This window comes from Glycine max, chromosome 18, assembly GCF_000004515.6.
Source record: "Glycine max cultivar Williams 82 chromosome 18, Glycine_max_v4.0, whole genome shotgun sequence".
In the NCBI taxonomy this organism is placed as follows: domain Eukaryota; kingdom Viridiplantae; phylum Streptophyta; class Magnoliopsida; order Fabales; family Fabaceae; genus Glycine; species Glycine max.
Window position 1 is genome coordinate 3,983,886 of NC_038254.2, and position 14,806 is coordinate 3,998,691.

General features: G+C 28.2%; 1 protein-coding gene and 1 pseudogene across 1 annotated transcript; both read right to left on the bottom strand.

Moving 5' to 3' along the window:
- LOC112997608 (cysteine-rich receptor-like protein kinase 2) lies at positions 1 to 4,722 on the bottom strand. The gene is made up of 8 exons (XM_003553075.4): positions 4,214 to 4,722; positions 2,627 to 3,018; positions 2,394 to 2,504; positions 1,949 to 2,076; positions 1,241 to 1,454; positions 909 to 1,140; positions 581 to 734; positions 1 to 491 (listed from the first exon to the last, which is right to left on the bottom strand). The coding sequence occupies exons 1-8, from the start codon at positions 4,600 to 4,602 to the stop codon at positions 189 to 191; spliced, it is 1,923 nt and encodes a 640-aa protein (XP_003553123.1). The 5' UTR covers positions 4,603 to 4,722; the 3' UTR covers positions 1 to 188.
- Positions 4,723 to 9,410: 4,688 nt separating this feature from the next.
- On the bottom strand, positions 9,411 to 11,000 carry LOC106796839 (probable LRR receptor-like serine/threonine-protein kinase At1g56140; annotated as a pseudogene).
- Between the last annotated feature and the right edge of the window lie 3,806 nt (positions 11,001 to 14,806).

The following is a 14,806-nucleotide window of genomic DNA, read 5'->3' on the forward strand; positions in this document are numbered from 1 at the left end:
TTGACAAAACATTCTTAATTATATACTCTACTAACAAATCAACGACACCATAGTAGTCCTTACTTCGCAACATATGCTCTACTTGAGCGATTGATAAACAACTGAAATGAATAACAATCTTTATCTATTTTATTTGGTTACTTTATTGATTCAGTTCATCAAAACCCTTTACCCCATTGATCCAATAATCATCGGGCCGATAGAACAGAAATGGAGATAGTAGCATTAGATGGATCATCAGAGATGCCTTCCCCATTCATCTTATTTGTTTCAACAAACACAGGCATAGTTGGTCGCAGTTGCTCCACTAAGCTCTTGCTTTTGAGTAGCACTACTAATTCAGACATTGTTGGCCTTGTTGCAGCTGATGCTTGAGTGCATAATAAAGCAATTTCAATGATTTTCTTCACTTCTTCTGCATCATATTCATCAGGGTCTATGTCCTTGTCCACAAGCTCCAACTGCATGCCTTTCTCATACAGTTTCCATGCCTGTTAAGTGAAAATCAAATGTCTCATGCTCGATCAAATAGTAAAATATCTTGAGAAAACAAACAACTTAGGTATAGCAACTTGCTTACCCGTTGAAGAAGGTACTCACGACCCTCGTCATCAATCTTCACATTGGTACTCTTTTGACCACTTATGATTTCTAGAACTACAATACCATAACTGTAGGTATCAGCCTTCTCTGATAATTGACCTTGCATTGCATACTCAGGTGCTGTGTATCCCCTGATAAGTATAATATACAGTCATATAGTAAAAAAATTAACAACACTCATTGCATTGTCACATTTTTCACACATAAGTTTTTATTAATCAATTTATCTCTTTTGCTACAACTTGGATACTCAAATAAATTTCAAGAAATTCATGTGAATGCATGCAATTATTTTGTTTACTTACAATGTTCCGGCAAATTTTGTGCTAAGATGAGAACGATCCCTTGGCAAAAGCCTTGCCAACCCAAAATCAGCAATTTTGGGCTGGAGATCATCATCTAGGAGGATATTACCAGTCTTTATATCTCTATGAATGATGGACACATGGAACTCCTCATGTAGATATGCTAGTCCCCTTGCTGTTCCCAAAATTATATCATAGCGTTGTTTCCAATTGAGGGAACCCTTTTTGTCACCTGTTTCCCAAGTTTAGATATATACGTAAGATTGTGGAGAAGAGAAGAAAAAGCAATGAAGATTCAAGAAATGATTCCATTGAAGGTTGACATGATTTACCAAATAAGAATTTGTCAAGGCTGCTATTTGCCATGTATTCATAAACTAGAATTCTCTCTTGGCCTTTGCTGCAACAACCAAGAAGTCTAACGAGATTTCGATGATGAACATTACTTATAAGCTTCACTTCACCTTCAAAATCATCCTCCATCTTGCTTGATTTCCCCAACACTAGTTTCTTGACGGCAACAACTTTTCCATTTTTCAGAGTACCCTGTTTAATAGTATGTATGACTAATTGACCAATGAAAGTGTTTTTCTATATTGCACTTTAAATTATTTCCTTTCTAGGTTGTTAAGGTCTGTTTTTCTAAATAATTACAATTTTTTTTTTATTTTTCACTTTATCTCATTTTTTAATTTTGAACAAGAAGTTAGAAAACAATAAATTAAAATTTATTGAAAACTATAAAATCAGGAGAGAAACTCATTAAATAATAAGAAAATGTCTTATAAAAAATTTGATTTTAAATAAATTTTAACTAATAATAAAAAAAGTGTATTAGTGACAAGTCTAATTTGATTTTGTTATTACCAATGTATACAGAAAAAAGTAAAATAAGATAATAAATTTGTAAATTTTTGTAAACATAAACAATTTGTCAAATAAAATATGATAATGCTTTTAAAAAAAAACACTAGCACAATCGTCAGTGTCTTTGAACATGTTTTCCATCAATATATAGAAAAAATAAAACACAAATTTACCTTGTATACAGCGCCAAAACCTCCTTCTCCAAGTTTATTGTCAGCACTGAAATTTTTTGTTGCAGCTTTCAAATCTGTATACTTGTAGTTAACTGGACCTCTCAACTCAGTTGCTCCCAATATGTCAGCTGCAAAGGAACACACGACTTTTGATTTTGTAATAAATAAAAAATGAGAGATGACTTTTAGATTAGCAAATTTTGTATTTAAAATAAGTTATAATAAAAAAAAATATTAGGAGAGCTTTCGAAAAAAGAAATAATTATTAGCCACATAATAATAATAAATAATCATGAAAGAAATTAGGAAACAAAATAAAGAAATTATCATTGCGAGGTTACTGAATGCAAAAAACAAATGTAGAACTATCTATCATTTTTTTTTTTTCGATTTGAAAAGCATTAAAAATGCAAACCATGAACTAATTAACATCACAATTACTTACCTTTGGGAACCCTCTTTTGTTTAATAAACAATCTCCAAGCAAACAACACAAGGAGGAGAACAACACCTCCTACGACACCACCAATAATAGCCCACTTCTTGCTTGAACCTCCTGCAATAGTGCAGTATCTAATTATTTATAAAAACAGAAATGTTTTAAGAAAATTAAATATATGACCCTAACAGTTTTTATCCAAATACAAGTTTAACAAAAAAGATTTATTGTAATTCTACCTTCTTTTAAATAGGGTTTGATATCAATGGTCTGATTATCAGCAAAGAAAGGTTTGGTGGAGTATCTCATAAAACAGCCAGCATCATATGCTGTACCATCTGTGCTTGGAAGGCAACTTTGTAAGTTGTTGTATCCAACTTGCATGCAATCCAGACATTTCTGTGGGGAGGCAGTTTCAACACACTGTGCAATGGCATAAATTGCACTACCACCCTCCACCTGTGTCTTAGTAGCTGCATAGAAACCTTTAATTTTAGGTGTTGCTGTTTGAAGGTCCATTAATGCTTGTTGTCCAACTACTTTTAAATTAGTGGCATTTGAACTGATGTTCCCACATGTTACCCCTCCACCAATTTCGTTGGTCTGTTGGTAGAATCTCTCACTCTCATACCTTATCAAACATTTTGAGAATATCCAGCATTAGTTTAAAATAAATTGTCAAATACTTAACATTAATTGCCTTACTATAATATTTTACAGTACATAACATTAATTAATACAAAACTTATTGAAAAAATACGAGGACTGAATCATGGACAAAATATGTAAGTAGTATTTTTATATTTTTCACAAATAATCATCATTTTAATTTTGATTACTATGTGGTTTCATTGATAATCATTGTATATATATTGATAAACTGATAATGATTGTATATATAGATTACATAGATTTCATTTAATATTTTTACATAACAAAGATTATATTAAATTAAAATTAAAGAATTTTCCTTCCATTTTCCCTCTATTTTATATCCATTCTTTAATTTTATTGTAACAAAAAGAGAGATCAAATATCATCTTTTGCTTTTTATATCAATGTGCCAAATAGTTTAACAAGTTGTAATTAAATATCAGAAAATATTTCAAATTAATACATATTATCTTCAAAGTGCAAATAGACTCTTAACATCTTGTACAAGATGTAATTCTATCTTTCATAGTAATATTAATCTATATTTGCTTTTAAAAAAGAATCTTAACATGTGTGTGATGTACGTTCTTATGCTTTTAATATCTTTAATTAAAACTTATTTTTTTTAAAAATAATCAATAGTTAAAAATAATAATATATCACAATATAAATTATTTATCATCAATTTAAAATGTAATTTATATGTTCACAAATACTTATTTATTATAAATTTTAATTATAACATAATTTATATATTTAAAAATATTTATTTATTATAAAATATATAAAATAGTCATTTATTCTATCTAATTGACAAGCTAAAATACTAGTTATAATTATAACTTAATATAGTTATAAAGTGTATCGATGAAAGTCATATTTTATATAAAATTATTGATAATATAATAGTTCATTTACGTAAGATCACCTTACAAGTAGTTAGAGACAAAAAGAGTGAAACTAAGTATTTGTATTATCATATAGTCAAGATTATCATGCTGAAGTATAATAATTTTCAGACTATTTGATTGTATAAACTTCTATGATTTACACAATAAAAATATTTTTTTAAAATTTATTACTCAATGCTCCAAGAGCATTAGTTAGTTAGACCCAAATTAACATTAATGCAAATTCACCAATCTAAATAATTTTCTTGTGTGTATGTATACCTGAGGAAGCAGTCATTGTAGATGACTCTGGCACCGTTGGCTATTTTGCATATATCCCGGATTTGGGCGGAGGCAGTGTTGAAGCAAGCAAGACAGTCATTTCTGGAGACATAGTTTCTGCATTGAAACATAGTATATGCATTGACAGCTCCTCTGGAGTTCAATGATGTGCCAAAGTGCTTGCTTTGGTTCCTAATTTCTCCTCTCAGCTCTGAGAATGTCTCATTGACATTCCCAAAGAAGCTAACCGTGTTGGTAGCGTTGATTGGGCTGCACCCAGAGTTTATCACACGTGTGTCACGTGTGGCTGCAACTGCATATTCAACATTAATACTGCTCCACCATATCAAATTTAAGGCTAGGAGCTTAATAAGTTGCTGCAGCATCATCTCTTAGCTTTGTGTGTATGTGGTAGCTTGGTTTGAGATTCTAGTATTTTGGTATTGTTTTTCTAGTGAAGAGTGTTTTAGTGAAGAGTGTTTTGTTTTGGTATTCTATGGTTACAAAGTGTATTGCTATATATATATATATATATCAGGAACTCTTGGACTTAGGCTTATTGACCTACCATGGTCTTGACTTGGTCTTCTTTTATGTATGTGAAGGGATATGATCTTTTTTAATAGATATTTTTTTGTACCTACAAATTTGGAGATGCAAATTGTTGACCACATATTTAAAATACAATTATTGCTAACTATATATATGTTGATTATAACATATTAATAACTTGTATAATACGTCTCAGAGAAGACTGAGAACCAAAGAGTCGTGTACGTCCACGATATCAAGGAGGAGGATGTTTTTATTATTTTATATTTTCGTATAATACATATATATATAGATACTATAATTATATAATTTTGGTGTTCACTTCAATGTGAATGATTGATCGAAAACTAATTGATTTATGTCTCAATCCTTGTTGACTTTCCTCTATGTATGTTTAACAGAGGATTAACTAATGTGGTTATGTAACGTAATTTATTTCTTTCCTCCATATATATATTGTCCTTGTCCCAGGAGTCTTTGTCGTCGTCTAGAAATACAATCACAGTGAGCCCAAAAAAACAATAAAAAAACGAGTCAACTCAAATATATCTGAGGTTTTAGATTCGAAAAGATATATATATATATATATATATATATATATATATATATATATATATATATATATATATATATATATATATATATATATGATCTTATTAATTTGGTACGATTTCACATAAAAATAAAAAAATGATTTAGAGAATTGGTCTCAATTTGCCATGAATGCATATTTTCACACTGACACACACACATATATATATATATCAAAAATATTTGTAAAAAGTATACTGATTTTATATATTTTTTTCTTTTTAAGAAAAGATCATATATATATATATATATATATATATATAACTTGCAAGTTGAAATAGTCGTTGCCGGGTCCTACTCTTTAAGATAGGATAGAAAAATGAAACAACATGAGTGGACTTGTGTTTAGGGATAGAAGACTCCATATTAAAATAGAGCGAGTCTGAGAGGTTTCCCAGTTTCCGTTCCCACAAAAGACAAGTAGGTTCGGGTGGGATTTAAAATTTAATCTCTATCTCAAGTCGGATTTTATTGGATTTGAGTAAACATGAGAGTAAAGGCATCATACAGTTTTCTAAAAATTTAATTTATTTTTATATTTTTAAATAAATTATATATTAATTCATTAGTGATATTTTAATTCAAACAATATATAAAAATTATTAAGTAACAAGGAATTACAAATAAAAAATTAAGAATTAAATTAAATTTTAGTTAAGTTTATAAATTTAAATTTGTTTAATTATTATTATTATTATTGAATTATTTAAGTATAAAATTAATTAATTTATATTTCATCATTATCGGAAATAATTCTTACTCTTAGTTTGATTTTACTTGCTTTCATATCAAATTTTGAATTAATCAGTGTGTCTTACCCTATCAACTGGAGGATTAAAAAAATTATATTTTAAAAATTATAATATATATATATATATATATATATATATATATATATATATATATATATATATATATATATATAAACAAAAAATTGTAAAAAAAATGTAATGAAGTGAGTACAGTTACAAGTAAGAATAAGTTATATACCTGTCCCGTTCAAAATAATTGGATAATAACTGTATCTACATAGTTATTTTTTTGTTAAAGTTGAGACAAGTTCACGGGATACAAAGTAAGATATTTGAAGTATAGATATCATTTCTAATACTTTCACCATTCCTTTCTATAAGACATTATTTTAGAATTTTTTATAAGATTTTTTTTAAAAAGAATAAAAATTTAAATATTAATTAAAAATATTTGAAACATTTTTTTTAAATACAAGTCTTTCAAAAGAATAAAAGGCTCACATTCACCTTTTTAACATCATAATAAAACTTGTCTAAATAAATAATAAATTCACTTTGACTTAAAACAAAGTCATCCAAAACTCCATACAATTAATATAGAACATATATCCTAATGTCACATCCTAGCAAAACATTGTGTTCCCGTGTCTTCTAACATGATGTGCTCCCACGAACACAAGGTTCGAAATCATCACAGGATCCAAACACAAATAACACACTGGGAGTGAGTTATCACATTCATAACTAATGAAGACTAACGATACAACATGTAGGTATAAATATCATAAAAATAAAATAAAACTTACTTAAACATAGCTCACATCATTTCACCACTTTGTCATTCAACATCACATCATCACACAACACATTTCATTCATTTTCACAACATTCACGTACTAAAGGATCAAAACACAATGTCATCAAGTCAATCAATATCGATCAATATACAAGCATTATGCAACATATACATTAAGACTCAATCATATATGTAATGTGGTACCATATCAGTGAAAAATCACGTCGAGCGCCTAGGAGTATTTGACAAGACAAATCACACACTAGCAAGTTAAGTCACTCTCACTAGGTAAGATCATAAGGAGACCAGTCAGGGTCATGGTGTTTTGCGAGAATGCTCCAACCATATGAGATCAATATAGGTTTAAAGGAGCACTCAAACTGGATGACCCCCAAGGCCTACACTCCGAAGAGTCTGTCAGGGTCTCTCCCTCCTGATTCAGGTCCAACCCAGAAAACATTTTAGCACACAGACTCTATCTATGAACTGTACAAAACACACGACTCCTCAATTGTTCTCAAAATAATCTATCTTGTCGTCCTTAAAGGGTCTTAGCATTAACTCGTCGTCCTTAAAGGGACTTAGCATTAACTCGTCACCCTTAAAGGGACTTAACATTAACTCGTCGCCTTTAAAGGGACTTAGCATTAACTCATCGCTCTTAAAGAGACTTAACATTAACTTGTCGCCCTTAAAGGAACTTAGTATTGACTCGTCGCCTTTAAAAGGTCGTATAGTCGTGCAATTGTACAATTCATAGTTCACAACTCAATGCATACAACATCTCAATGTACATACATACTCAATTTATCACATACACTCGATCTCAATCACAATGGTATAATATCAATTTAACACGTTATCACACCTCATGAATCATATATACTTTACCTATGAACTATGCAATACACACAATTACTCAATTGTTTTCAAAATCATTTTTACTCGTTGAGTTCCCATAGTGGATTTCATCACAATACTCGTCGCCCTTAAAGGGTCTTACAATTGTGTGACTGCACAATTTATAGCTCACAACTCAATACACACATCTCATCTCAATATACATGTATTTCATCATTTATCACATGTTCAATTTATCACGTACTCACAATTTGAATCATCATTTCATAATCTCAACATAAAAATTTATACAAAAGATTTATCACAACATGGGGAGTAAAATCCCTCAAATAGTTTCTCACAATTATATCAAAATCAATTAATCAAAATCATTGGTCAAAACACAAAAACATCAAGAGCACTAAGTTTATTAATCAATTCTCATCAGAACATCAATTGATACGTAGAACACAACAATATTGTATTTATAATCATAAAGGAAAAAATTCAATAAACATTTCAAAATAAACCCCAATTTAATCCTCAAGGATCCCTACACATGTTCATTCTAATCTCACTTGCGATAAATTCATCCCTTACTTCTAAGCGGGCTCACGTTCCAGTAGCAATAGTGACATCTCTAGCAATTTCCTAAAATTTCTTAAGTTTTTCCTCTGGTTGTCCTGATAGGGTTTCCAAATGTTAGAGAGAATGAGAAGGGATTGAAGCCTCTATTTGTACTGTTTTTGTGTGATTTCTTTTTCTCCCTCCAGGAATATTATCTCACAAATCCCAACGGTGACGGTGTGTGCAATTAAATAGCTAACCACATATAAAAATTTCACAACAATCTAACGGTTAACGAGTCCGGGATCATAGTTTTACCAAGACAACTCTAGGTAAAAGACTACAATGCGAAGTGTATTTCTCTCAGCTCCGACATGATTTCGAAATTTCCAACGGTGAAAAGACTCAGAATTGAGTTACAAACCTGATGGTTAAATTTCACAATGATCCAACGGTGAATGAATCTGAGATTATTATTTTTCTAAGACATATTTGATGATTTACGGAAAAAAAAGAATTTTGGGAAGAGAAGAGAGAAAGACGAAAATGAGAAGAAGATGAGGCATAATAAGAACTGACCTAACATATCGCTACTTATACCTAGATACACAACTTATTATTTACTCTATTTTTTTTATAAAAATGAATTCTATTTTATTTTTTTATCAAATGAATAAATCAAATATATATATATATATATATATATATATATATATATATATATATATATATATATATATATATTATTTTTTTTCAAAGCATTATTTTATTACAACTATTTTTTCTTTATTTATTTAATTATAAAAATCTTTCCATTTTCTAAAAATTTATTTATTTATTTATACTAAAAAGTCTTTTTAATTTATTTACGAAAAATATTACATAATCCAGAAAAGTTCATAAATAATTTTTTATCCTCTACTAATAAATCAACACCACCACACAGTAGTCCCTACTTTGAACGATTGATAAATAACTGGAATCAAAAGCAATCTTTATCTAGTTCATCAAGTCCCTTAACCACATTGATCCAATAATATATCATCTGGCCAACGGAAATGGAGATAGTAGAATTAGATGTACCAGGAGAGCTGCCTTCCTAATTCATCGTATTTGTTTCAACAAACACAGGCATAGTTGGTCGTAGGTGCTCCACTAAGCTCTTGTTTTTTAGTAGAACTATTAATTCAGACATTGTTAGACTCGTTGCAGCCGACGCTTCAGTGCATAATAAAGCAATTTCTGTAAAAAAAATTCATTTCTTCTGCATCATATTCATCAAGGTCTATGTCCTTGTCCACAAGCTCCAACTGCATGCCTCTCTCATACAATTTCCATGCCTGTTAAGTGAAAATTATATGTCTCATACTCGATAATATAGTAAAATATCATGAGAAAACAGACAGTTCCTAGTTATAGCAACTTGCTTACTTGTTGAAGAAGGTACTCGCGACCCTCATCATCAACCTTCACATTGGTACTCTTTTGACCACTTATGATTTCTAGAACCACAATACCGTAACTGTAGGTATCAGCCTTCTCTGATAATTGACCTTGCATTGCATACTCAGGTGCTGTGTATCTCCTGATAAGTATAGTATATAGTCATAGTTAAAAAATTAACAACACTTGTTACCCTGTTGCATTTTTCCCAAATAAGTTTTTATTAATTAATTTGTCTCTTTTGCTACAACTTAATACTCAAATAAATGTCAAGAAATTCATGTGATTGCATGCAATTTATTTTTTTTTTACTTACAATGTTCCTGCAAATTTTGTGCTAAGATGAGAACGATCCCTTGGCAAAAGCCTTGCCAACTCAAAATCAGCTATTTTGGGCTGGAGATCATCATCCAGAAGGATATTACCGGTCTTTATATCTCTATGAATGATGGACACGTGGAACCCCTCATGTAGATATGCTAGTCCTCTTGCCGTGCCCAAAGTTTATATCATAGCGTTGTTTCCAATTGAGGGAACCCTTTTTCTCACCTGTTTCCCAAGTTTAGATATATACGTAAGATTGTGGAGAAGATAAGAAAAAGCAATGAAGATTCAAGAAAATGATTCCATTAATGGTTGACATGAGTTACCAAATAAGAATTTGTCAAGGCTGCTATTTGCCATGTATTAATAAACTATAATTCTCTCTTGGCCTTTGCTGCAACAACCAAGAAGTCTAACGAGATTTCGATGATGAACATTACTTATAAGCTTCACTTCACTTTCAAAATCATCCTCCATTTTTCTTGATTTCCCCAACACTAGTTTCTTGACAGCAACAACTTTTCCATTTTTCAGAGTACCCTGTATAATAGTATGTATGATTGACCAATGAAAGTGTTTTTCTCTGTTTCACTTTAAAGTATTTCTTTTGTTTATGATAATCGACTGCTTTTAAAAAAAAAAAACACTCACACAAACTCATTGTCTTTTGAGCATGCTTTCCATCATAATATTGAAAAATACAACAAAAGTTTTTCTTGTATACAGTGCCAAAACTTCCTTCTCAAGGTTTATTGTCAGCACTGAAATTTTTTGTTCCAGCTTTCAAATCTTTATACTCGAAGCTAACTGGACCTTTCAACTCAGTTGCTCCCAATATGTCAGCTGCAAAAAAAAAATATTCAACAATATTACTACTCCACCATATCAAAGTTAAGGCTAGGAGCTTAAGAAGTTGCGGCATTATCCTTATAGCTTTATGTGTGGTCGGTTTGAGAGACTAGGGCCTTTTGTCCAAAAGGGGACAATTTTATTTGGAACCTGTCAAATGAGGGTGAATTTTGAATTTATCCCCAAATAGGGATTCCCACAAATTTAAAGTTAGAAGTCATAACACATTTTACTGCTTTTTTATTTTGTTTAGTGTAGTCATAAAAATTTTATGATTTTATTTTTTAAAGAATTTAAAGTAAAGTTGTAAATTTCTAATGACTTCAAAGTGATGCAACATTTTTTAAAATTTTTAACAAAATTTCCAACGACTTTAAAGTCGTTTTTAATTCTACGACTTCTCTATTTTTTTAAATAGTTTTTGTTTTAATATTTTCTATATTTTTGTTATAGATACTGTTTTTGTTTTAACCTTCTCTAATGTATGAATTTAGTTTTGAAAGGAGTTCGAGTATTATTTATTACTGTCTTAGTCAAGGAAACATTTAATGAAATAAATGATTTCTTTGTTATTAATGGGATGAAAATCATGAATACGATAAAGACGAGACATAGGTACTCCAAAGAGGTATATGTCATGATACAAGAAATCGATACATTGCTAGCTCGCATTACATTGGAATGTACATCTAAGGAGGCAGGGGAGTTTGAGGTTTAGGAGATTGCAAATAATGAACTTGGGCGACTAGCAATGACATATATTGTCAAATTGAGAGAATGGTGGTGTGATTGTGCAAAATTTCAAACACTTTGAATGGTGGTGTGATTGTGGGCAATGCAATTGTAGCACGTGTCTCTTACAATTTAAAATGCGATGATTTTGTTGATCCTACACACAAGTTGAAAAATATTTATAAAGTTTATCAGCATCAGTTTCATTCTCTTGGAAGAGAAGAAAAATGATCTCAATGTTTGGGTCTATATTTTATGCTTGATCCTTGGAAATGACAAAACACATCGGGAAGGCCAATCACTAGTTGTGTACATAATGAAATGAACAAACTAGTTCCAAATAAGTTCAAGAAATGTTCTTTGTGTAGAACTAAAAGGCATAATCGTAATAATTGTTTATACAAACAAGTTAACACCTAATATTGTATCTACTTTTCAATTTTATATTTGTGGTTAATTTGTATTGTTCAATTTATATTAATATATTATTATGTTGTTTTATTTTAACAATTATTTTTATAAGTAAATTATTTTCTGTCACTAATGTTAAATAATTTTATGAAATAAAATTAATTAATAATACTATCAAATCACATGAAATTATTAGTTTACCTAATTGATAAATGTAAAAATAAAAAATATTAAAAATGAATTTAATATTATTAGATAAATATCATTAATATTATTTGTTAATATCAATAACAAAATGTATAGAAAATATTAAGACAAAAATAGAGAAGTGAATAGTTGGAAATTTAATTAAAAATTAAATAAAAAGAAAGTTGCACCACTTTGAAGTCATTAAAAATTTATGACTTTACATTAAAAAATTTATAAAATAAAATTACATAAGTTGTGTGAAATTTTTTATGACTTCATTAAAAAAAATAAAAAAATATAAGTCATAAATTATTTATGACTTCTTAATTTAGAGTTGTGGGATCTCTACAACTTATTCCCATTTAGAAATTAATTAAAAAAATCACCCCATTTGATAAATTTCAAATAAAATCCATCCCATTTATTAATTTGTTTCATTTACTACTATTATTTTAATAAATTGAAAAGTAATAAACAAATTAATAAATAGATAAAGTATCTGTATAAACTTCTCAATAATTTAATAGATTTTTATTAAAAAAATTATTATATTATTCAATAATTTTTAAATAAATAACTATCAGATATTTCCTTTCTTTTAAAACAATCAATATTCCGATAATTAAAGAGTTTTTATTGTTTAAAATAAAATAAAAATCAGTGATAGAAATATTTGTTACTTTTTTCTATTTTTGTCATTTGAAATAAAAATCAGTTTTAGTTTATGTATAGAATAAGTAAATATTTTATAAAAATAATTCTTTAAGAAAAAATAAACATTTAAATAATTGTAGATGAAAAAAAATTAATCACCTGTATAGTAAATCTCTGGATCCGTCCCTTGTCAATGAAGATATGATGACATTGCGTGGACCATAATCAGTTATATGTTGTTATATTTTTAAAAATAATTATAAACTAAATATTAAAAAAGATATAGTGATTTTTGTTGACAAAAAATAGTCTTCTTACGAAAATAGCCTTTGTGTATTTCGTACTAATCAACATTTTCCATAAATAATTACTGGCAACGACTTTGGAAATTAATTAATTTTAGTCAATTTTGGCGTTCACTTCAACACGTGAATGATTGAATGAAAATTAATTGATCTATGTCCAAATCCAATTTGTCCCAAATCATTTTCCGCTGCATATGTTTAACAGAGGATTAATTAGGGCTAATTTTGTTTAAACTTAAAAATCAATTTTAAAATAAATATTTTTAAAAAAAATGTTTTTTTAATAAACATATAAAATTTATTTCTCAAACTAAATAGAAAATAATTTTTTCAATCAAAATTAATTCAAACAAATACATTAAAAATATTTATAAATACCTTTTTTCAAGAAATAAATTTAAACAACCTGATTGATGTAATTTCCTCTCATTAACGTCAATTTCCCCTTCTTTTCTTTCCTTCTTCGGCGAAGCATGGTCGTCGTCGAAATTTTTAGCCGAGGAAGGGCGTTGACTGTGGACTCATTAGTTGACGTGACAATCTTTGACAAGGGAGACAAGAACTGCACTATAATATGCACTTTTAAATTCTTTGATGGAGAAATTTATTCTATACTAAAAAAATAAGAAGTAATTTTTAAATATTTTTTAGTATTTTATTATTGGTTGAAATTTATTAAAATTTATAATATGAAAATGAAAAATCATTAAATAAAACTAAAAATACTTCAAAATTTTTGGATTTTCATTAAATCCCAACAAGTAATTAACAAAGTGTGCATTCAAAATAATATGGTAGATAGTGTATTATTAACATATCTCTTCATATATATTCAAATAATTATATGTTTATAAGTACAGGATTATTTTCTTTGCTAACATACATTTTTTAGGTGTAGAAAAAAACATGCTTGTTTAATAATCCTTTTAATATATATATATATATATATATATATATATATATATATATATATATATATATATATATATGTTTAAATTAATAAAACTATTGACAAATATATTAAAAGTTTATAATAATATCAAAATTTTGTAAATTATGATTTTAATTAATAGGCATGCAGCACACAAGTATTTATAAATTTTAAATTAAAATATTGACAAATAATTATGATTATATAATTTTTTTATTACAGATTTGATGATTGATCCAAACAGTAGAAAATAAAAAATATGAAATTTGCATAATATTTTCTCTCAAATACATTCACGATTATATTCAGCCTGATTCATATGCATTAAATATTTAATCATTTATTCCCTTGCCAACAAAGAAAACAGTTAATAAAGTACTTTATTGACAAAGTAGTTATTGTGTCGAAATTGGAAAAACATAGATATGTGAACAGTTGAAAAAGAAGTGTACCATTTATTTTTAATAATAAATAAATAAATATAAAAAGAAACATCTACAATATGAGGGAAATAGCAAAGAAAACCTTATATATATATATATATATATATATATATATATATATATATATATATATATATATATATATATATATATATATATATATAATGAAGAAAACCTTTCAATTATATATAGCTAGATTCAAATTAATATCTAC